The sequence below is a fragment of the Triturus cristatus genome, chromosome 7, assembly GCF_964204655.1.
Source record: "Triturus cristatus chromosome 7, aTriCri1.1, whole genome shotgun sequence".
Taxonomy (NCBI): Eukaryota; Metazoa; Chordata; class Amphibia; order Caudata; family Salamandridae; genus Triturus; species Triturus cristatus.
Window position 1 is genome coordinate 1,738,538,611 of NC_140590.1, and position 24,876 is coordinate 1,738,563,486.

The following is a 24,876-nucleotide window of genomic DNA, read 5'->3' on the forward strand; positions in this document are numbered from 1 at the left end:
TCACAGGAGTATGGGATGGGTATACAGGATAGCCCAGTTGTATCACAGGAGTAAGGGAGTGCATTTACAGAACTGCCCAGTTTCATCACAGGAGTTAGCGACTGCATGTACAGAATAGCTCAGTTGCATCACCGGAGTATGGCACTGCGTGTGGAGTACTGCCCAGTTGTATCCCAGGAGTAAGGGACTGCATGTGCAGAACTGCCCAGTTGTATCACAGGAGTAAGCGACTGCGTGTACCGAATAGCCCATTAGCATCACAGGAGTAAGGGACTGGGTATACAGAGAATCCCAGTTGCATCACAGGAGTAAGGGAATGCGTATACAGATAGCCCAGTTGTATCACAGGAGTAAGGGGCTGCGTGTACAGGATATCCCAGTTGTATCACAGGAGTAAGGGACTACATGTTAAGGTGGCCGCTACATGCTTTACCATCCTGAAGTGGCTAAAAAAGATCATTTGGATGTTGCCCGAGTCTACCCAGAGATCTGTAGTCCAGGCGTTAATCACCTCAAGACTGGACTACAGTAACGTTCTATAACTAGATTCCAACAAGGAGGGGACTCGTAGACTCGGATGGATCAGAACTCTGCTGCAAGACTACTTTGCCGGGTTCCTAGAGCCACCTCTGTCTCCAGTCACCTGCGGGACCTGCATTGTCTCAGGGTTGAGAACCGATTCAAGTTCAAAGCCCTGAGCTGCATGTTCAAAATCAAAATGGGTATAGCCCCTCAGTATCTGCAGTCTCTGGTCTGCCTCTATGTGCCTTCTCGCTGCCTTCGCTCATCTACTCAGGGGAAAATCTGTGTCCAGAATCATATTATTCCGGATGGGTGGTAGATCATTTGCATGCCGTGGTCCCTTACTTTGGAACTCCCTTCCCACAGCTATTCGGAACAAAACGGTTCATGTTGAATTTCGCAAAGCATTAAAAATTTGGCTTTTTAACCAGTAATCAATTAAGCTGTTATATAATCCTTGGCGCCGGGAAACCCTTTTTGGGGAGCTGTCGCGCCTTATAAATGTAATTAATAATAATAATGTACACGATAGCCCAGTTGTAGCACAGGAGTAAGTGACTGCATATACAGTCAAGCACAGTTGCATCATAGGAGTAAGGGACTGCATGTACAGGATAGCCCAGTTGTAGCACAGGAGTAAGGGAATACATGTACAGAATAACCCAGGTGTAGCACAGGAGTAAGGGACTGCTTGTACAGGATAGCCCAGTTGCATCACAGGAGTAAGGGACTGCTTGTACAGGATAGCCCAGGTGTAACAGATGCCAGGCAGAGCCTCCGCTCAAGCAGCAGTGACCTGCACGGCCCAGTTCTGCATAAGCAACGGACATCTGCTGCAGCAAGGAGGTTGTGGAGGGCTTGGTCCTAGCAGGAGCCAGAGACCACTCCTGTTGGCGCAGCAAGGACACCGTGCACAGCTACTGGAGCTGGGAAGGCATGCACACAAGGAGTAAGGCGGAGGGAGAGCGTGCACAACCCAGCTGTAGGAGGAGCTTGGCAGAGCCCTTGCTGGACCAGGGAGCATGTGCAGAGCCCAGCTCTACCAGGAGCAGGCATAGCTTCTGCTAAAACAAGCATTGGAAAAGGCAATAGGGCTCAGCAATGGCAGAGCTCCGAGCTATTGGTGGTGTTGCTACAGTTCGCATGGGAGTGTGTGTGTGGGACCAAGTATTAAGGCCGTGGGTGGGTGCTTATTTAGTGGCGCAATAGTAAGTTGTGTTGCTGAGGCTGAAGGCAATTCGTTTTTTGCCGTGCCTGTCAATGGGTCATATAAAGATGTCTGGAGCATAATGAAGAGGAAAGAGATGACGTCTAAGATATACTGATTGGCAAATTTTAGTTTCACTAAAAATGACATATTAAAACTTTTATTTTTTTTAAAGGTATATCCAAATAGGTGTTTGTACCATCCGTGATGTCTTGGTCACTGCAAAATGTCACAATTTGCAAGTGTCTCCACGCTTTGAAAGTGTCCTTTGAGGTGATGAAAAGTTGGCCACCCTAAATTTAAAGGCAAGACTGTATCTGTTCACTACTGACAGCCATGCTGGGGACTATTCCTGCCATGGTTACACAGGTTTCATGTCTGCTTGGACTTCTGTAAACACTGAGGTCGAGCAGCCACGGCCCCGTCCTATAGATGGAGTCAATGTGGATTCCAAATACAATAAAACACAACAATGCTACGGTGGTGTTAGGATTATTTTGAAAATTAAGAAGACCATAAATAACCCAACCTGTAGTAAGGCACATCCCTGCTCCCGAGTGGTGGGCTTTCTAACCACAATTAGACTTCATAAGGAAGGAAATGCATTTGTAGGGCCACCTCGCACTGCTGCTGTTTAATTGTGCAGCACTGCACTACAATAACAATACACTGCAGTTAATATATTAAAGCTTTCTCGTCCGGTTAAGCAATGGAGGGGAGAATGCGTTTGGTCAAGTACAGTTTAACCGTGTAAAGCTCTACTTAAAATACACAGCAATTAACTAACCTGTAGTTGAAGTGCAGACACACAATGAACAATGCATGAGCGCAATCTCTTATGTAAAACCAAGGAGGAGATTGAGTCCGAGCATGGGGCTGGGGGGGAGGCGCCTTGTCCCTTTTGCGTTGTGGCTGAAGACTTCTTCATGACCAGATCGGTTTCTAGAGAAGCAGCGCTTGTGAAAAGTGCTCCCAAATAAATAAAAAAGTAGTACCAAAACAATGCCCTACAACGGCTTCTGCGTATTTTTAGGAATATCTGATCACTGATCTCGGGGAGGGCTAAACCCCTGAAGAGGCAGGCCACATGCATGCCATTGACAAATGGGGAGAAGGAATAATGGAGCGACGTGGAAGCCAGCAAATGGAAAGCCTATGGGCGGACCGAAGGCCACAAAGTAGATACAGCATGTCCCCTTCAGACCGCGCGTGTGCGCAGTCTAGAGCCGAGACCTAAAAAGTGGTGGTTGAAAAGCAGACTGTTGAAGGACACAAGTAAAGTGTCCATGCTTAAGCTGAGGGACAAAGACAAGAAGAGGAAAGGGAGCACAAGATAACAAATGAAAAGCAAGCTAATGAGTGATAGTAAAGTCAACCAATGGGCACGTTCTGAGCCCAGTGTAAGCTAACATAGGTCCTTTCACCAACAGACCGGCAAGGCATAAAAAAACGGAAACACACTTATTTCCACGGAACTACTCCTCCCCATTCTGCTGCTTATCTATCGCGCCAGGACGCCTTTCTTCAGTACCAGCCAAACTTTATTAAGTCAAATCGGATCAGGATGTAGCTATGCCCCTCTGCAGCTGGCGATGTTCCATGGGCGCCTTTCCTGTTCCTTGAGAAGTGCCTTTTACACCCATGAGCTGGGTATGCCCCTCTGGAGCTGGCGATGCCTTTGGGGGCATGGCAGTGTCCACCTATTCCTTAACTGCATTCAGGGCTTTAAGTGGGATGAAAACACTGGGTAGGGGTGTTCTGAAAGGGGTGTGGGGAGCTATATAACTAATTAAATGCATATGAAAGAGGGGTTTTGTATCCCAAAAGCCCAAAGCATTTCTGGAAGCACTTACTGCCGCTGAAAACCAAAGCTTTATTCATCTTGCCAGCCAGCGAACTCACACCTGAATTTAAAACTTTGTTGCCGACGCGTTTCGAGGTGATTGCCCTCTTCTTCATGGGCGGCTGCTTGGGAAGTCATCTGAAAGCCCAGCATGCTTTTAAGTGTTGTCCCGCCCATAAGTGGGTGTTTGCAAGGTGCACAGGAGCATGCTGGAACATATAGTTTATCCCATAGTGAGTTTTCAAATGCTTCGTTTTTGCAGCAAGTATGAAAGAGGGGTTATGGAGGCTTGAGGGGCACTGCTAAAAGGTGATAGTGAGGGAATCCATGATGGCGGTGGTCATTGGGAGACGCCAACAACCATTGCGCCACCAGTGCTAAAGCCAGCCCTGCACGCAACTGTACTTTTGTGGCTGCCTGATGTTTCTGCATTTTACAAACTACCACAAAACTGCACATACTCTGGATACACTTCAAATTAAACAAAATCCTGCAGCTGTTAAATAGTCCCGTGCCCTGCATGACACTCAGCCAGAGCTGGAATTTAGACCACAAGTCCAGTGGCAGGAAGCAAACTACAAAACCCAGAATGCAAAGTCGTTTACTAATTAGCTCGAACTGGTCACCTGTGACTCTCCTAGCATGTATGAGACTACAACTCCCAGAATCCAACTGATGTTGACTTGAAACCCCGGGCTCTGACATAAATTTCCGCTGCAATGGACTCAGTCATCTAGTAACCTTTCCCAATTAGGAATGGTGAGGTGATACAGAAGTGTAGCTAACACCCCCCTCCCCGCCCATCACATCTCGTGCTCACTGCAGACACGAAGAGCTAAGCTGCCTATTCCTCATTCGGCAAAGTAAGAAAAGTAATGGAAACTGAGTTCGCCCAACCCCACTCATGTCGCCATGGCTACCAAATGGTGTTATGTAATGCGCACCCACATCAGACCGAAAAGGCTTTTTAGCCAGCAGCACTGATGAAATCTGGAGTAGGTTTAGAATGGGTAAAGCTGGACAGCGAGCAGAGCTGGCCTTTGGACAGGTAGCGCCCTGGGCGAAACCTCACTTGGCACCCCTCCCGTTGATCGAATTATCTGTGTCGAAGTGATGTTTCGTCTTGCAGCTGCTCCTGTACCTCTCGGGGTGCCAGCGCCCTGGGCCTGGGCCCAGCTCGCATATTCAAACTGCTGGCCCGGACTAAAAGTCCCAAAATGCAATGTCTGGTTGGCACGGGCGCCTCGGACATGGCAGTGGCGGATGGTCCATTAGGGGCGTTGGGGCAGCGCCCTACAAAAGAAACTGCTCACAGTTGCAGTTCGGTCAACAGGAATGTAAGCAGACGAATTGACAGCTTTTACAATTCGTCTGTTTACAATTCCGGGCAGGCCTGTGCTTCAGGGGTGAAAGTGCGCATGTGTCAAGGCACAGCGCACGCAGGCGATAGCAGGGGTCTAGATGGACTGTCTGCGCATGTGAGAGAGGAGCAAAGCCCCTCACTCACATTGACAAAGCATAAGGCATGCTGCGCATGCCTAGTGTAGTGTAGGAGTCTGGAGATAGGCTCCTGCTCGGGCGGTGACGTGTTTTTCGTCAAGTCGCCCCATGCCCTATCAAATGCTAGCCGCCCGGCCCCCCGTCGCATCCAGTCTCCTGATTTGGCAGTTGGAGTTGGTATTTCCTGTTGAGCGGCAAAAGAAAGAGCTGGGAGAAGTTTGTTCCACGGTCCACCACGTTGCAGAGGGGACATGATGCAACTCGGGACTGGACTCACTGGAGGAGGAGATGCCTGGTAAGTTTTATCATTAAATTAAACCCCCACCCACCCCCCTCCCCGCGCGTACCTCCTCCCCCCCCCCCTCACTCCTCAGTCATGCCCGCCGCCCGCAACTGGTGCACCTGACTCAAGTCACCGTCATGCACCCCCCACTAATTCCTGGTGCCTAAAGCAGGAGGCTTGTCCAGATGCCCGGCATGCCGGAGACGCGACACCATGATCAGTCAGGGCATGTGTCTAAACAGGGTAATTTATGAGCCAGAAAGTCAGCAGCAGTGCGTTTTGGCCGAGTGAGCCTGTACCTTGGTTAATAAGCTGAGCAATAAGTCTGTATCGCCGTGGAGCAAGCAGTCGAAGCTTCCAACATTTGCAAACATGAAATGCATGGTATAGTGTGTGTAGCCTTTTTTGTATTTATTTTTTTTAAAAACCTAAATTAATGTTCAATGTATGAGGCGGCGGGGCTATGGTCAAGCATCGCATACTTCAATGTAATTGGAAATAGGAAGCGTTTAATTGTCATTAACATGCTATGGTTACAATAATTTGTAAACTCCTTTTCCAACTCTGATGCTTTTGAATACAACTTGTCAGAGAGCCTGCAATCTACGTTTTCTTTGAATATACCGCGTGCTTTGGTTTAAAGCACTCACTTTCTTTTTAGAATTGTTAACCCGTGTTTTCAGAGGCAGTGCATTCAGTGTTCTTCAAGTAAAATAAAGTAACAGTCTGAATGTATTTTTATAGATTACAGAGTTTCGTGCTGTTATAAGAAATAAAAAATCAAACGATGTACAAACTCTTGTAGTATGTGCAATAAACTTGGCGAGGCACAAGTGCAAACTTTGATGGCTGAATGCTTGAAGTTCAGATATGCTTTTAACTGAGAGTCGGAGAATTACGAATAGCATATTAGAAGTAATTCTGGGTTTCCACTTTCCATGCACTTGGACGGAAACTGCGCCGTTGAACAATGTAACAGGTGGAACAGTGAAAGTCACCTAGAGGAGTAGGTCTAAGCCTGCGAGCAGCTCTTTCTGCAAGCATTGAGTACATTTTGAAAATGTGAGCTCCTTTATGCCTCCTGTAAACTAGCCTTTGCCCAAGAGATCTGGAATCCCTTGAAAAGGACGCTGCCAATGTGTGGTGCTCGATGTGTATGGTGTTGGGTGGGTGTTGAAGAGCACACGGTGTGTGCGCTCTGCATTCCCTCTTTTTATTTTTAAAGTACTTTGTTTGCACTGTGGTGTGCTGGTGGCGCGTTTTATCAAAGAAATAACCCCAGTGAAAGAATCAAAACACAACTCGCACTACACGGTGTAGTGAGAGTTGTGTTTTGATTCTTTCACTGGGGTTATTTTCTGTGATAAAACGCGCCACCAGCAGCCAGCCCTTGCCTTATAGAAGCGCTGATGCGGACTGTCTTTGATACTAATAAACACAGGCTTTCAATAAGAGGAGGGCAACCATTTGTCTGTTGGTAATTTGTAAATGCAGATAAACTGAATTTTATGGGAATAGCTCAGTGGTTTACTGCGTCTGTCTCAGAGATACTTGTGTTACTTGTAGTTCAGAAGTTACTATCCTAACATAGGACAGTGACCAATGCACTGTCATCAAAGAGTTGCCTACAAACTTCATTTTTTTGTGTTATGATATAGTTAGAACTTCTCCATTCTTTCATTATTCTACTAAAAAGAGTTTGTTCGGGCAAATATACATTTATATCAGTAAAGCCATCCCCCAACCACTGGAGTACTCTTTAAATCCTGAGTTTGTGCTTTTCCAGACCAAACCCCTGTGGAAAAGTGAATTTCCCTGATCAGTTATGTCCCCTATCTTGGACCCCAACGGTTCTATATGCATGTTACAAGTACATGTATGTTCTCTCCAGTTCCAGTTTCGAAGACGCAAACACATGTGCGTCCACCATCAACATGTTCTCTGTCAGATCCGCCATCAATGGGCTGGATATTCGATTCCTAAGTAGGAAAGGCCACCGACTTTATATGGCTAAGTTACTCCATTTTTACAGTTCAGATGAAGTAGGCCCGATTCTGTCCTCAAAAGCCTTTCCCTGCTCTCTGCCTCTGACAAGCGTCAGCTTGAGCTCGCATCTGTATCCATGAACTTTGTCCCATTTCCTGTGCAGCTAACGGTGCCTGCCTCGGCCAGTTTTTGCCTGCCTGCCAAGAAGCTGTATTTCACCTTCGAATTATCTACTTTGCTCTTCAGCCGATGCATTCCTGTCTAGTGATTTAGGTAAACATTTCCTTTAGCTTTCGAGCAAGGGGCTTGGCCTCTCTGTCCTCATGCAAGTAATTCATAGCCCAGTTGCCATGGAAAGTTTTCTGCCTCTCGCATCTCATGTAGACACTTAGGCATTTGTGCACGCACACAGTCAGTATAGACTAGATTCTGTCCGAGAGTCCTTCCTTGTGGATAACATAGTTCTTTAAACATAGGATGTTAGATATGATTTGGGATTAGGTTGACTTGACCCCCCAGACTTTTCGTCTCCACATGTAGAGTTAATGTCAAGTCCCCTTCACCCCCTAGTTGCACGTCACTTACACGTCATGCTGCTGCGCGCGCATCCCTGCCAAGTATTATCTTATAGATCCACCTATGTATGATAATCCTAACCAATCATGTTTCTTTTATTCCTTATTACGCCTAGTTTCGATTACGTATTTACTATGTCACTTTTCTTATCAATTGTTACGCCTTCTGCATTCGTTTCATTGAAATGTACTTACTATAAAAATGTATGTCTATCAATAAAGTATCGTACTTCACTTCCTGAACCTTCTTGGTGACGGAACCTGAAGGCCGCGACTCGAGTCGGCCATTTTGGAATAAAGCCCATTTAGAAACCTCTTATACCACGGATTCTGCCTCTTATTATTCTGAGCTATTTTGATTAAAGATCCAGTATGAAATTCAGTCAGGTAGAGAATTTATTTACCACATAATGGCGCCCGAATAGGGACACTTTCTCATCTCACGCGCCGGCGGTGCGTTGCAGGCCCGGTCTCCTGCCACAGCTGGACGGACCATAACGCGTACCAGCAGGATTTCCTGTAGCTCCCTCCGGTCAAGCGGGGGCGACTGAGGCTGCGATCAACCCAGACGAGGCGGTGAGAAGCGCGAAGTATCCCGACCAGAGCCTAGCTGAGAGAGCAAGATCCGAGGTATACAGAGGCCCACCAGGTTTTCGAAGTCCCGATGTCCAGAGGGTCCGATGTCCGAAATCGAGTCCAGTTCATTCTCCGAGGCCTTTCGTTGTGAGCTACTCGGTGAGTACCATCGCCGGGGAGGCGTGTTGACGTGCACATAGGTTGTGCCGGTCAAGACGGATTTGGGTACACAAATCCGGTCTGCACTGTTTAGCAGTGTATATGTACGGTTTAGCCGTATATCAAGTATTCCGAAGTATCTAGTTATTGTCAAGAATTCTGCTTGGTGATTAGTTATGCAGACTATCATCATTGATGGTTATTTTTTTTAATGTTTAGTGTTTTATTTCTAACGTGTCAAAATGTCCTGCATATTGTGGTATGAATGATTGTTCATTGTGCATTGTTCATTATTGTGTTTTTATACTAAGTGTGTTCAAGATTAAGTATCAAATCCGTTGTGTTCAAGAATAGGTATCAGATCAGTAGTCAATATGCCGCTTTTTTCGAAGTTAAGACAGATCACTACTAGAAAAGGGGTGCTTGAAGAGGCAGTCCCTATTCCTCCTAGGGACACTCCAGGGCACTTCATGTACCACAAACATGGCTTAGACGCCATATTATTCCTAGATCTATGGGTGGACTACACCAAAGAGTTACCAGAGAATCAGAGATGGCCCGTAGCTGGGACCTGGGACGCAGACTGTATCATGAAAGTAGAAGAAGAGTTGTGGAAGAGGAAAGCTAGACAGTCACAGAAAGACGCTATTGAATTATGGCGTAAAGAATCGCATAGGCGCACCGAAAAGGCGCTAAGACAGGAAGAGAGAAGTAAAGAAAGTGCAAATAAGGTTCGAGAAAAGCAGTTGATTGAAGAAGGTACACGAGTACAAGCAGAACAAACAGAGAGACAAAGAAATGCCCTTATGAAAGGGATGTATCCCCTTCTGGCCGAAGGATTGCCTCAAGCCACTGCGGCCATACCAAAAGACTTGCCACCCCCATTGTTTCCAATAAAGGTACATCCTAAAGGACATCCTAGAACCGCAGAAGATATTTTTCTTTCCTCATATCTAGATGACGCAGTTCCCGAATATGCTAACCCCGCATCACATAGACCGTCTGTTGGGGGGGTTCAACGTCAAGATCAAGTTTCTGTCCCGGTACCACAGCAAGCTCCGACACAAGCCACGACACAAGCTTTGGCAAGCACATCTGCTTCCGCGTCTGTCCCCGCAACTGATTCTACAGCCGTGTCTACACCTGTAGTGGCTGTAGCACGTTCAACGAATCCTTTCACGTCTGACACCTCAGAGGGGGCTACTGGAGGTGCTACTAGCCTTCATTTCACGCCACCCAGAGGGAGTAAATTTTCTTTCCAAGAACCAGTACATGCGCGTACGCCCAAACTTGTAAATACCCGTATGCTTAAGGATCTTATGGTAGATTGCAGATACGATCCGGTGCCCGGTAAAGAGGACGAAATGGTTCTAACATCATTACGTATTAGACGAGCTGCATCGTTTTTAGGGAGGCTACCAGGAATGGCTATGCATCTAGATAACATATATCATTTTGTCCAAACAGGAAAAGATCCTGAATGCATTAACAGAGCTATGGAATATCAGAAAGTAGAGATACAGGGAGAATTGTTACGTTTTCTTGTAAATTGTGTGATCAGAAATCAAGACCGACCGGGGGTAGACCCGGGAATAATGCAAACTCTTACTAAATGGAGTCAGAATATATCAGATGGAAAACATGATAGACAAGGAAGTATAGTAGCCATGTGCCGAAAAATCAGGAAAAAAGTAGAACACATACATGCAGAGAGATTGCAAACAGACGAGTTCGAGCAGGATGAAGAGTCCGAATCAGGAGATTCAGGGAGACAGCCAGACACCATAGCCTATATAGGCAGAGGAAGGTCCTGTGATAATACCAGATGTTTTTCTGATCCAATACATTCTGTATGTCCAAACAGTAGCAGAACCTATCCGACACCTATAATAAATATGAAATCTCCCGAACGTTTGTTTCAAGCCGCAGATAAAATACTCCGGGAACGAAGGGGTTATCACCTCCTCGATTCTATGGACGAACAAGAATTAGCTAGGTCAGCTGTTCATTGGATGGACAGTCCCGGTAAATATGGTGATGTGACAGTCGCACACGCGTTTTTAAGCCTCAGTCCAGATGAACAACGTTTAGCTGGGATTTACATGATTCAGCAACTGCTTATATTATATAAGAACGAACATGCTGATCCTGGCCACTTACCTGATATATTAACCGAACTACTCACGAATAGATGGAGAGGTTCCAGTAACAAGTTAATTAAAGAAATACTAATGTCACGTAAACAGTACGTTCTTTTTGTAAACGCAGATCCTTTCGCAATCCCCAACAAAGAAGAAACACCGTACTACATGGATAGACAGAATCCCTTGAGAGAAGTGCACCCAATAAAGGGTGAAGACAATCACTTTCACCGTGTATTTGTTTACACACCCATATCAAAAATGGAATTATTAGAAATGAAGAAAGTAGTACCCAGTCATGACAAAGACCCAGCGGGTTTCCACCGAGAAATTAAAGACATGTTACTGATGGGAGAGTACACCTTTCCTGATATTATGACGATATTAAAGGTGCTTTTGCCTGCTGGCATTTATGAAAAACTGAAAGAAAAAGAGTGGGAAGTGGGAGACCAAAAGATAGACTGGACAGCATTAGCAGAGGAAGAAAGGGCCCGAGCTGCAGGTTCAGGGCTCGGGGATAAAGTTAAACTGTTACCAGGTTTACTAGTACAGGTACTGCCACGTTTATTAACTACAAAAAAGGAAGATTGGGGTGCAATCACAGCCTGCAAACAAAAGCAAGATGAAGACACAAGCGATTATTATGCTCGATTTGAAAAATGTTTTGGTATAAACAGTGGTATAAAAGCAAGTAGTGACTCATATCCACATTTATTTGTGACAAAGTTAGTGGAAAATGCATTGCCTCCAGTGAAGAATAGAATATTGAAATTCGAGAGTACCTGGCAAAGTAACACTCCGTCACAAATGCTACAAATGTTACAGTATCATCACAATAGAATTAGGGATGAACAAGAACACGAGCATAGACGCATGAAGGATACAAAAATGAAAATGCTAGTTTCTCAGACAGTACCAGCGGATGGTCACAAAAAGGGTGTGACACATTCTGGTGATTCTGCAGTTCCTGTAAAAGGAACCTGCAATTACTGTAAACAACTAGGCCATTATGTACACGATTGTCCAGTCCTGAAACGTAATATAGCTACAGGTATTGCAAAAGAGAGACCACGATTAGTTAGACAAGATCAGAATGAACAAGGAGCTATGCAGCATGGACAGTCCATGCCAGTTCAGCAACAGTCCATGCCAGTTCAGCAACAGTCCATGCCAGCCTCACAGCAGCCCATACAGTTTGTGCCAGCTGCGCCACCGTTGCCTGCGGCTGCCACACAAATAACTTCACGACAATTGTACCAGAACGCACAGTATGAATATCCTGAGTATCAACGTTATGCATGAACCAGCCTAGAGAGGGAAGTTGACGTACCCCTTATCGAGATTCCAGTAGATCAAGAAGGACCTTATGTTCATAGTGAATTATTAGGTCAGAACAGAAAATTTTTACTCGATACAGGGGCAAGTCGAACAACAATAAAACGTAGTGAAGTTCCAGGGGCACCCCTCTCAGGCTCTCAAAATGTTTCCCTTGGTTTTTCAGGAAAGCCTATTGTTAATGAAGTATCACAGCCACTTCCGCTTACGATTGGTCCCTTGACACGAACTACTGACTTATTGCTTACCAAATCTTGTCCAGAAAACCTGTTAGGTATAAAGACATTGAAAGCCCTAGGGGCTATTATCTGTTGTTCTCCGGAAGGAGTAAGATTGTTTTTACGTGATTTTAAAGGTCATTATGTATCCAGAGACATGGATCCCCGACTACAGACTTTACCAGCGCATCTATGGGCACAAGGCCCTACTGATGTAGGTTGCATGAACATTACACCATATCGAGTCACATTAAAGGCAGGAGTGGTACTACCACGAATGCGACAATACAAGTTGCCACAAGATGCTGTAGCGGCTTTACTGAAAATCATTGACGAACTTGTTGCCCAAGGAGTGGTTGTGGAAACCGACTCCAATGTATGTAATTCACCGATAATTCCGATTCTTAAACGAACTGATCCCATGGCCCCGCCAGTGTATCGATTAGTTATTGATTTGCGCGAACTAAACAAGTGCATTGTGCCACAATTTCCTGTGGTCCCTGATATCTCATCATTGCTGACAGCCATTGATTCACAAGCAACATTCTTTACTGTAATTGATCTCAAGAATGCCTTTTTCAGCGTCCCAATAGATCCGGAAAGCCAATATTTGTTCGGATTTAGTTTGAATGGACGAAGCTTTAAATTCACCCGCGCTCCTCAAGGATTTACAGAAAGTCCCAGCATCTATAGCCAAGCACTGAAACGAGAACTTGACAGTATACACATGCCAGTTGACACCGCATTGCTTCAATACGTCGATGATCTGCTGATCACCGCACGAAGCGAACCCGAATGTGAAAAAGCATCACTGACAGTTTTACATTTTCTAGCCGACAAGGGGCACAAGGTGTCTCCTTCTAAGCTGCAATTCTGTGTCCAGCGAGTTATTTATCTTGGTCACTCGCTGTCCAAGGAGGGAAGGCAGCTTACACCTGACCGCATTCAGTTAATTGCAAACATGCCAATACCCCAGACACAAAAGGAGGTGCGGGCTTTCATAGGCCTCACTTCATACTGTAGGCAGTGGATCCCCCAATATGCATTTCTAGCGAAACCACTCATTCAGTTGACAACACAGGAGGCAGCCACGTCGACTGTCCTCCCTTGGACTCAAGAACACACACTAGCTTTTGAGAGCTTAAAGAAAGCTCTATGTCAAGCACCTGTTCTAGCGACACCATGTTACAGCAAACATTTTACACTCTTTGTTACAGAACGTGCAGGTACTGCCTTGTCAGTACTCACTCAGGAACAAGCAGGATCATGTAAGCCATGTGCTTATTTCTCCAGTACATTAGATCCCGTAGCTCAGGCTTTGCCTGCGTGTCTGAAATCAGTGGCAGCAACAGCTTTAGCAATCAGACAAAGCGATGCCATAGTGTTAGGACATCCATTGACAGTACAAGTACCACATGCAGTAGAGGTTCTTGTGAATCGAACGCAAACGCAACACTTGACCATAGCAAGACTTACTGGTTATGAACTGACATTGTTTCAGCCCCATATAGAAATCAGACGTTGTAATACACTGAATCCTGCTACACTTTTACCAGTAATTGGAACAGACCCACTAGCTCATGATTGTGTTGAAGTTATTGAGATAAAGACGAAACCCAGACAAGACTTAACAGATGTTCCATTGTTAGATCCAGACCTGACGTTGTATGTAGATGGTTCGTGTATGAGAACAAGTACAGGAAATTTAGTGGCCGCGTACGCAGTCACCACAGACACTGAAGTTATTGAAACAAACTGCATAGATACTTTGTCAGCCCAAGCAGCAGAGCTTATTGCTCTAACACAAGCCTGTATTCAAGCCACAGACAAGAAAGTCAACATATATACTGATTCGCGTTATGCATTCGGAGTCGTACATGACTTCGGGGTGCTTTGGCGAGAGAGGGGTTATTTAACTTCTCATGGAACCCATATTCAGCACGGGTCCCTCATTCATGCTCTGTTAGATGCAATTCATTTACCGACGGCAATATCGATTATGAAATGTAAAGCACACACGAAGGTCACTGATATCATTTCTCAAGGCAATGATTTAGCTGACAGAACAGCTAAACAGACTGCTCAGACTCGTACATCCGACATGACAAAGCCAATAGTTCAGACACCAACACAGTGTATGACGATTAAGGATCCCACACTTGACGTAATTGACATACAGACACATGCCACAGCAGAAGAAATAAAGAAGTGGACTGAACTAGGAGGGATCCAGACAGATCAAGGATGGATGACGAAGGAGAAATCTGTGTGGTTTCTCCCTGATTCCATGGTTCAAGCCATTATAGCTACAGTTCACAGTCCAGCACATTTAGGAGAGAAAGCTATGTTAGACAGCATTCAGCACATTTGGTTCAACAAACATTTACGAGCAGCAGCTAAACAAAAAGTCCGTACCTGTATGATATGTTGTCAGTTTAATCCAGGAAAGAGTGTTCCCGTAGAGCAGGGTGGATTTCAGCCTCCTGACCATCCTTTTGAAGTCCTCCAGATGGATTATATTCAGATGGAACGTTGTCGAGGATTCAAATATGTTCTCGTAGTTGTCTGTGCTCTCTCCCGTTGGACAGAGGCGTACCCTGTATCAGATTACACTGCCCCGACTACTGCCAAGCAGCTAGTTCGAGAATTCTTCCCACGGTACGGTTTACCACGTGTTGTGTATTCAGATAACGGTCAGCCTTTCTCATCCGAATTAATGAAACATGTTTCACTCTTGCTAGGATATGAGTGGAAATTCCATTGTGTCCGACACCCCGAGGCAGCAGGTCTCGTGGAACGACATAATCAACTTTTGAAAATCAGATTGTCTAAAATATGTCAGGAGAAGGGTGTGGACTGGATAGTAGCCTTACCAGTTGCGCTATTTTACATGAGGATGGTAGCACACTCTCGAACAGGGCTATCCCCTTATGAGGTGATCTTTGGTAGACCACCGAATATGTGGGGGACGCCTATACCCCGTAAAATAACTGATGTTGACTGTAATATGCTGACAGATTACCTGGCTTCCTTGATGTCTGCACTACAATCTTGTCGTTCACAGGTAGTCGCAGCTTTTCCCGACAACACTGAGGTGAAACCCCATGACGTAATTCCCGGCGACTTCGTTCTCGTCAGGAATTTCGATCGGAAAACCCAACTGGAGCCCAGGTGGAAACTTCCGAAGTTGGTCCTGCTGACAACCAGAACAGCTGTGAAGATCGAAGGGAGAAAAGGCTGGGTGCATTCCAGCCATATCAAGAAATTTCATGGACTTCCTCTTGACATGAACAGTCCTCCCCGTGTGTCTTCCCCCATTGACTCAAAGCTACCTTTGGCTGAGGCCAGTAGCACCGAACTTTATAAATTAAAACTCAGGTCCAGACCCAAACCGTCGGACGATTTGATTGTTTAAGTCCTCTCCAAGGTGAAGCGGTTGAATCTGTCCCGACATGTATCCCTTAGGTCTGAATCATGTACAGTCCCGAACTATATTGAAATGACATGCTTACTGTAAATTACTGCGTAGCCACTGTATTGTGACTTTATTAATTTTGTTTTTCTTGAGTTTTATAATAGTTACTGCAAGTATATTATTGCATATGTATTATCCTGTTTCTACACGTGCTTTCAATATAACTGATGAACATTCTTTTAGTGATCTACCCCCACATGAGTTGTCCTATAGACTTGCGCTGCGTAATAACACTTTCATTAGTATGTTACATCATTCTCATCAGACTAGTAATGCCACTAATTGTTGGGTGTGTGGTCGACTCCCTCCTTATCAGAACAACAAAGGAGTTCTGCCTTTCTTTCCACATCCGTTCACATATAATGGCACCTGTGGAGCATGGTTTAGTTTATTGAATTCCATAGATTCAGACACAGCAGTTTATCAACACCATTGGATATGGGGAAATCTGAATATAGTATTATACAAAGTCTGTCACCCTGACAAGGAGGGTCACCCTAGTAGAACAGGAACGGATCTAGAAAACGAAGTATATAGATTAGGTAATTTTACACCTAACCTCATGATTCTGAATGTCAAATCCGAAGTTGAGCTAATCTTGCCCACCATGTCAGTATTTCCAGTTAAAGGTGAATTATGTGTAAGGAAAGTTGGTTCCATACATATGGGCCATAGCAAATGCGTTACTATTGTAGAATATAGTGATGAAGGCAAATCTTCATTTAGAGCTTCTCGCCATTCCTACTTTATATGTGGTCAGACGGCATATATGCGTCTACCTCTAGATTGGGATGGTACCTGTTACATAGCATTCCTTTTGCCACCTGTTTTCCTAGCTCCTCCTGATTATTATCGAAATACTCATTTAGTACACAATAGAGAGCGAAGAGATCTCCCAGTTGTCGATTATACTGAGACGGCGTGGGACAAGTATGTAGATTTCAATAAAGGTATTTTCCCATATATAGGTACAATCTCAAATAGTAAGCTGATACGTAGACTAACCAAGACTCTTGAAGCCGTAGTGAATGAGACTATAGCTGCCCTAGGCAATCTGACAGAGGAACAATCAGTGATGAGGATTGTTGTCCTTCAAAATCGGCTTGTCCTTGACGTCATCCTGGCCGATAGGGGCGGAGCTTGTAGGGTCATCGGATCCAGCTGCTGCGTATTCATACCAGAAAATTCGCCATCTGTATATAAAGCTATAACACGCCTTCATAAGATTGTGAGCCAGATACACGAGGATCCAGGCACTTGGACTTGGTCCGGGTGGTTTTGGAGTCTGATATCAGCCTGGGGATGGAGAGTTCTATCCTTCCTAGGTATTGGCCTTCTTATACTATTCAGTTGCTGCTTATGCCTGCAATGTGGACCAGCGATTTGTGGTTTGTGTGCCACATCGTGTATTCCACATCAAGGTTTTCGTTCAAGATCACGGAAGAAGAAAGAAGAAGAAATGATGCTCCATGAGCAAATCGATGGATTAATGAAGATTGATGTTTCTTGACGGGCAAGTAGGGGACAAGGAGGGAATGTGGAAAAGTGAATTTCCCTGATCAGTTATGTCCCCTATCTTGGACCCCAACGGTTCTATATGCATGTTACAAGTACATGTATGTTCTCTCCAGTTCCAGTTTCGAAGACGCAAACACATGTGCGTCCACCATCAACATGTTCTCTGTCAGATCCGCCATCAATGGGCTGGATATTCGATTCCTAAGTAGGAAAGGCCACCGACTTTATATGGCTAAGTTACTCCATTTTTACAGTTCAGATGAAGTAGGCCCGATTCTGTCCTCAAAAGCCTTTCCCTGCTCTCTGCCTCTGACAAGCGTCAGCTTGAGCTCGCATCTGTATCCATGAACTTTGTCCCATTTCCTGTGCAGCTAACGGTGCCTGCCTCGGCCAGTTTTTGCCTGCCTGCCAAGAAGCTGTATTTCACCTTCGAATTATCTACTTTGCTCTTCAGCCGATGCATTCCTGTCTAGTGATTTAGGTAAACATTTCCTTTAGCTTTCGAGCAAGGGGCTTGGCCTCTCTGTCCTCATGCAAGTAATTCATAGCCCAGTTGCCATGGAAAGTTTTCTGCCTCTCGCATCTCATGTAGACACTTAGGCATTTGTGCACGCACACAGTCAGTATAGACTAGATTCTGTCCGAGAGTCCTTCCTTGTGGATAACATAGTTCTTTAAACATAGGATGTTAGATATGATTTGGGATTAGGTTGACTTGACCCCCCAGACTTTTCGTCTCCACATGTAGAGTTAATGTCAAGTCCCCTTCACCCCCTAGTTGCACGTCACTTACACGTCATGCTGCTGCGCGCGCATCCCTGCCAAGTATTATCTTATAGATCCACCTATGTATGATAATCCTAACCAATCATGTTTCTTTTATTCCTTATTACGCCTAGTTTCGATTACGTATTTACTATGTCACTTTTCTTATCAATTGTTACGCCTTCTGCATTCGTTTCATTGAAATGTACTTACTATAAAAATGTATGTCTATCAATAAAGTATCGTACTTCACTTCCTGAACCTTCTTGGTGACGGAACCTGAAGGCCGCGACTCGAGTCGGCCATTTTGGAATAAAGCCCATTTAGAAACCTCTTATACCACGGATTCTGCCTCTTATTATTCTGAGCTATTTTGATTAAAGATCCAGTATGAAATTCAGTCAGGTAGAGAATTTATTTACCACACCCCCGTAAAATATTTTGCCCACCACCAGTATGTATGACGTGATTTCTACACCTTGTAATCCTCATTTGTTTATGTGACATTCCGCGTAAACTGATTTGTCTCTGTATAATGTGTGCTGTTATGTAACGTACTGTGACACCCTACACTCATATGAGTAGCGCTATACAAATAATGGAATGGATATGAGAGAGGGGCAACAGAGAGATGAGGGGCACTAGTGGAGGGTGGCAGTGAGGGAATCTCAGGAAGAGGTCATGGGGTGGGGGGGAGCTACGGAGATATGAAAGACTTTTGCACCAGCACTAAAGCCGGCCCTGTCATGGCCTTTCTGTTTTTGTTTATTTAATTAATAGTCAGGTGATTAGGACAACTGTGGAGCATACGTCAGCATGCATGCTAATTACATTTACTGCTATATTCAATGTTTCAAGTTTGAAGGTGACTTTACTATTGTTTTTTACTGGGAATAATGAAAGTGAATGATATGGGGCTGGGGCCCAAGGTCAGCTGTGAGATAAGGTGTAATGGAGAGGGGTGGTAGAAAAGTGGATAATCAAGCCTGTAAGGGAGTGCACTGCAGAGTCAGGGGTCAGGTGGAGGTAGTAATGAAGAGGGTTTCTCCCTGAAGGCTCGCACAGAGGGAGCCCGAGTAGAGTAACTTGCTAGATACTCCCACCTTAGAAACCTCCTCTTCCCATCAAAGGGACATTACATGGAAGAAAAGCACTTTTTGAGAGTGATAACATTTAGAAAGAGACTGTATTGCATTATTAACCTTCCTGCTTCCTCATATTTGCTTGAAAATGGGAGATCTATACAGGGAAGGGGCATGGCTAAAAGTTACGAAGTCTCCATAAAGATAACTTCATTATTTTGTTATTGTTATTTTAGAGACTTAATTATTTTTTGTTGTTGTTTTAGAGAGCAGTGGGTGTCGAAAGTTGGTCGACGTTGTCAAGAATCCTCGGTGCTGGCTTGCTGCTGGGATGGTTTTGGCCTTCATCATTGCTGTGGTTGCTGCAAGTGAGTTGCTTTCATTTTATCAATAAACCTCCGAAGCCTGATGTTCCAGTGTCTTGAACTCTAGTATCTCACTGTCAACACTGAAGAAGGAATACTGTTTGTTCATTAGATTTTGCTGCTATGTTTTACTGCTAGCCCTAGGATATTCTTCTAGTGGGAGCCAGGATCATGGTGTGCATGGATGCAACATTTTTCAAATGGTTGGAGGGCTGGGCAGAGAAATAAACATTTTTAAAACTATAGTGTATGTATGTCTGAACTGAAATGCAGGATAATCAATGCATTAACTTTAGTGAATGGACACCGCTCAGCTGTCTAGCACCAGCAGCTCACCTACTCCTCAATTTACGTTTGCCTTCTAGTGCTCATAGTCCCACATTTACTTGTCATCAGTACATTCTGTAGCACTTTCACCTCAAGACACGAAGCAAATGTGTTTCGTCAGTGCTTAATTTGTAAATAAATAAGTGCTGGGGCTCTTGTCAGGGGGCAGCTTACACCAGTCCATTTTTTCTGTTAGCTTTGGCCTAACACAGAACCAACAAACGCTACAAGTGGGGAGGGGATGTGGCGCAGTGGCTAGAGCTGCCGAGCTTGGGACCCAGGTTCGAGTCTGCGTTGGCTCGACATCCTGTGATTCTGGGCGAATCACTTACTCTCCCTGTACCTAAGGACAAACGAATGTGTCCTTAACTGGTGCTCAAGCGCCGGTGTTGATTAAGTGCCGGTGATGAGCACCGGAAACCACCGGCTCAAATTACGCACTGTGTTGTGTTCACATTGCCACAGCACGGTCATTCCAAGCCTTGGCCATCTAGACCACCACCTGCTTCAGGTTACAGATGCAGAAAAGTATAACATGTAAAGCATGCATGCGCATATACAAGGTCCCCTATATTGGGACGTGACCGCTGATTGTCAACAATCAATATTGGATTGAGGACTTATTTTTTTATTTTCTTTATCTTCTCTTGGCTCATTTTTAATATAAAGAACCAGAGATCCTCGAGCCCAAGCGGCTGGGACATACTGAAATAAATGGCAGAGAGATAATAAAGTTAGAGTTGTAACGTGGAACGTAAATGGATTAAGGTAAAAAAGACAGACAGAGGTTAGTAATGAGGTACTTAGCAGAATCTAAAGCCCAAGTATGTATCATACTAGAAACCCACTTAACGGCATGTGAGAGCAGGAGACTATATTCCAAACAAAGATGGATGGGGAGCCACGTAGCATCTGATCAATCAGAATACTCTAAAATGTGCTGCAATAATCGTCAGGAAGGGGTCAGGTGTAGAAATGATTACTTCCAACACTGATAATTCAGGTAGATCGGTCATGGCCGGTCTTAAATGTCTGAGTTTGTGTGCACTAGTTTTTACGGCCCGAATACGGACGACCTCCAGTATATAGTGGATATGCAATTAAGATTAGCAGGAGCAACATCACCCATAATAGGTGGTGACTTTAATACTCTTCTGGACCCAATATTGGATGGATCCACAAGTAGGAGGGGGGGTTCAGGCCCAAGCACCAAAAACAAGGCAGGCCTTTAAACACATGTTAAATGAGCTGGGTATGGTTGATTCCTGGAGGCATCTAATGAGAGTTAAAACAGCTTACACTTTTCATAGTAAAAAGTATCTCAATTTTTCACGTCTGGACTATATATTAGTAGACAGAGTGGGCTGGGAAAATAAGAGGTGCATATATATCCAGGACACATTTCGGATCATAATATGGTCAGTATCACATTGGGGGAGATCAATGTTAGGAACAATGTTAGATGGACGCTGAAGAGAGCCATACTATCGAATTTAGGCGTGTCTGCCCTGTTGAAAGACTAGCATTTTTTCGGATCAATGCTCATTCAGCTCTAATTGGTGTTATTTGGGACACTTTTAAAGCCTCAGAAAGGCCGGATGAAGAGGCCTTAAAGGGCTGGTTAATTAACATTGGTCTCCCGGTTTTAACAACAGAAGGGAGGAACAGGGTGGACGCCCCAATTACGGAAGAGGAAAGAAGAGAACAATTTAAACACATTGAAGAACGGTAAGGCGGCAGGCCCTGATTCAGTACCGGTTGAGGTTTATAAGTTGATAATGGAGGAGATAGTACCGGAAATGGTTATTCTCTTTAATTCTGTATATAAGGAGGAAGGTCAGATTCCGTATTCGTGGAATTAGGCCATAATTACGTTAATTTTAAAACCGGCTAAGGATCCGAGAAATGCAGATTCATATCGACCAATCTCCTTATTAAATGGGGATCTCTAAATGAATACAGGTATACTTGCAGGTATACTTGCAGGGAGACTGGCTAGGATGGCCCCTCAGTTGATACATACGGACCAAAAAGGGTTTGTCCCTAAAAGACAAATACAAGAACTTACGCGCTCATTAATAGGGACTATATACCTAGCGGTTGCGAGATCGATCCCGTTGGCGGTGATCGCTGTTGACGCCGCCAAGACTTTCGATCGTGCCAGCTGGTTATTTCTTTGGGCGGTCTTAGACACAATGGGTTTCAGTACCAATTTTATCCAGGCAGTACAAAAACTATACGAGCAGCCCACGGCCAAAATTCTGTTAAACGGCACACTGACAGGGAGTTTTAAAATAAATAGGGGGGTGAGGCAGGGGTCTCCCCTGTCCCCCCTTCTCTTTGATATATATATATATATATATGGAACCTTTTGCACACAAGTTAAGAACAGACTAGCAGATCACCAGTAAAATTAATCTAATTCTTGCTGGAATGGCAGGCTCTCATTATCTGATAACTCCGGTTTTCTACTTGGTGGTCCCTGGAAGAAAGCATTCAGAAGGGACCTTCTTCCACAATATCTCATTGGACAATACTCCGTGCAGGGTTGGAGTTTACAGACGGCTGATCAGTCTCAAGATGAACAATCCTATCCAGTAAACATGTTGGATCACGGCACACCTCAACGTGCCCTGAAGCCGCTTTTCATGCATTTTATTAGTCTCCACCCTGATCCAGGTGGGCAATTCTACATTATTGGACGGAACAAACGCAAGTGTTGTTTCAAATGAAACTTGCACAAGTTGCCACTTATTGTCGCTGAACATGAGCGTTACACCCATTCACGCTCTAGGGCTTCAGAGCACCAACAGGTGGAGTTGAGCAGATACTTCACAAAGGAACACATCGAAGTCCTCAATTGCTTTTAAACAAAAAAAAGTGCCCTTCACAACTGGGACCCTTTGCATCAACTTATTTGTCACCACAGCAATGTGGAATAACAGACTTTGCATCGTGTTTGCCTTGGCGTTGCTCCAGGTTTCATAGGGCTGTAATAAAGTGGATTCATCAACCCACAATGAAGCAATAATTCTGTTTCTTTCTATTTTATGAAGGATGCTTTTCCTATAAATATTATAACTGATAACGCATTTAAATTTGCATCTACCAGTTTATATTATTATTTTTACAAAAAGGGTACATACATACACAGGAAAATTGCCTTATATGCGCTCTACAGTGACCAAATAGATTTAATATGGTAATTTTTGAAGCTGTAGAAGCTGCCATTGTTAACAAACCTGACATGAAGAAATGTGTTATTTTTGTTGTTGTTTTTTTTTTAAATATGGGTGTCATTGATCATCCGTCTGCTTTAGGGTTTTCTCCATTTCAGGTGTTGAAATGCTAGGGGGGCCTCACACAGTTAAATTTGTCGTGGCCTAAATTTGAGTTATCAGTCAAAGACCTAAATTCAGTGTATAATGAAGCCAATAGTTATGTCAAGGATAAGTCTAAAAAAGATCAAACCTTTCTTGTAGGTAACTCCCACAGGAAGTTGAGTAGACTAGATTTAGTAAAAGTACAGTTGTCCTTGAAGGTTAAAAAAAAAAAAAAAAAAAATTCGGAGAAATTTAAGATCATTAGTACTGGAAGAATTTCAGCTAATCTCAGTGCATCATGGTTTAAATAGGCTGGTGAAAATGAACATGGCCAATGAGCGTTCTGGTGATGATTTGAAAGTGTTATATTCCCCCAGTAATATGGATTGGTATTTTAGAAGCTCCTCTGCTCCTTGTTTTACAGGATCTCATCGTACTGCTGCTGCTTCAGCGAATAGTACTGGCATCGACGGCCGGTCCACTAACGAGACGGTCCATGCCGCAAGTGGAGGGGAGCGTCATGGATCGACTGGTAATCAGCTTCTAATAAGTGACATTGATCTTTACAAAGATACAGATACAAAAGAAAGCAATGCTAATGGGTCAAAGGTTGAGGTTTGCAAATCTGAGGAGAAGAAAGTTACCTAAAGAAACAAGCATTGGCACACCCAATATGTCTGGCCTTTTCATATCTGTAAGCACCTAACATACTGAGATATGCTAAGACAGTCCGAGTCGCACAATGTGAGTTTAATTAAATATAGCTCATTAGCAAAACAGTAAAGTGAAAACCAAAAGTGTGGTCACTGCAATGCTGATCTCTGGCTACTAAAATAAAATGGGTTTGTGCCCAGTGTTGTGCGGTTATGAGGGGGGTGTATTCCTTAAAATTCTTTCTTATCAAATAAATCAAACAGGTTTTATATATTCAAGTTACCAAGATTTATAAACCCTTACAATGATCCAGTATTACCTTCAGAAGTGGTTACGAGTTAAAGGGACCCTGTAGTACATGGCAGCTCCTAAGGGTTTGCACCTACAGATTAGCCGGGCCCCTCTGTATTTGGGTGCAGTGATTAAAGTGTGGGTCTCGTTGAATGTTTGTTTGCAGGTTCATTAGCTCAGCATTTTCTCCCTGGTGCTTTGCTACTGGACTCCCTAGCTCCACTTCTAGCACTCAAAAGCAGAAAAGAAATGCATAGCTGAAATAATTATTTGCCCCATCACATAATGTGCACAGCTGAAGTGTTTAGGAATCTTTTGTTCTCAGATCAAGTGCATGAAGCAGCTAAAGATGTATGGATCTTCATAAACAAACGGGACTAACATGTTAAAATTGTGGAAAAGAGCCTCGCCATCAAAGTAGAATAGAAGCCGAAGGTGCACAGGGAAACAGCCTCAGCCACAAACCTTCCAAGAGAACCCCTTTGTCTGTCTCTAAGTTTCAATAAGGCATGTAGAGGCAGTGGTGAAGCATTCACAGCAGCTGTGATATTGGGATATTGCTGCCCTCGCACCTACAAGGCAATAAACAGGGCCGGCCCCTCTATTAGAGTGCCACGGCGTTGCCCCCGTGTTTGTTGCCCCCCTGATCCCTAGTGTTAAACCTATATATTGAATATTTTTCCAGCCGCGCCTGTGCATTTTTTTCTTTCAGCTGTGGGCTGGGTTCCTGC

At 44.3% G+C, this 24,876-nt stretch overlaps 1 protein-coding gene across 3 annotated transcripts in view; it reads left to right on the forward strand.

Annotated features, from left to right (window-relative positions):
* LOC146812955 (C-type lectin domain family 2 member E-like) overlaps positions 1 to 24,876 on the forward strand; it is a 256,306-nt gene that overhangs the window by 163,855 nt on the left and 67,575 nt on the right. For all 3 annotated transcript variants that reach the window (XM_085619990.1, XM_085619991.1, XM_085619989.1), the window contains exons 2-3: positions 19,452 to 19,553; positions 23,625 to 23,732. In XM_085619990.1, coding sequence (XP_085476116.1) covers positions 19,517 to 19,553; positions 23,625 to 23,732 — 145 coding nt within the window. In that variant the 5' untranslated portion in view covers positions 19,452 to 19,516. The remainder of the gene's footprint in view (positions 1 to 19,451; positions 19,554 to 23,624; positions 23,733 to 24,876) is intronic.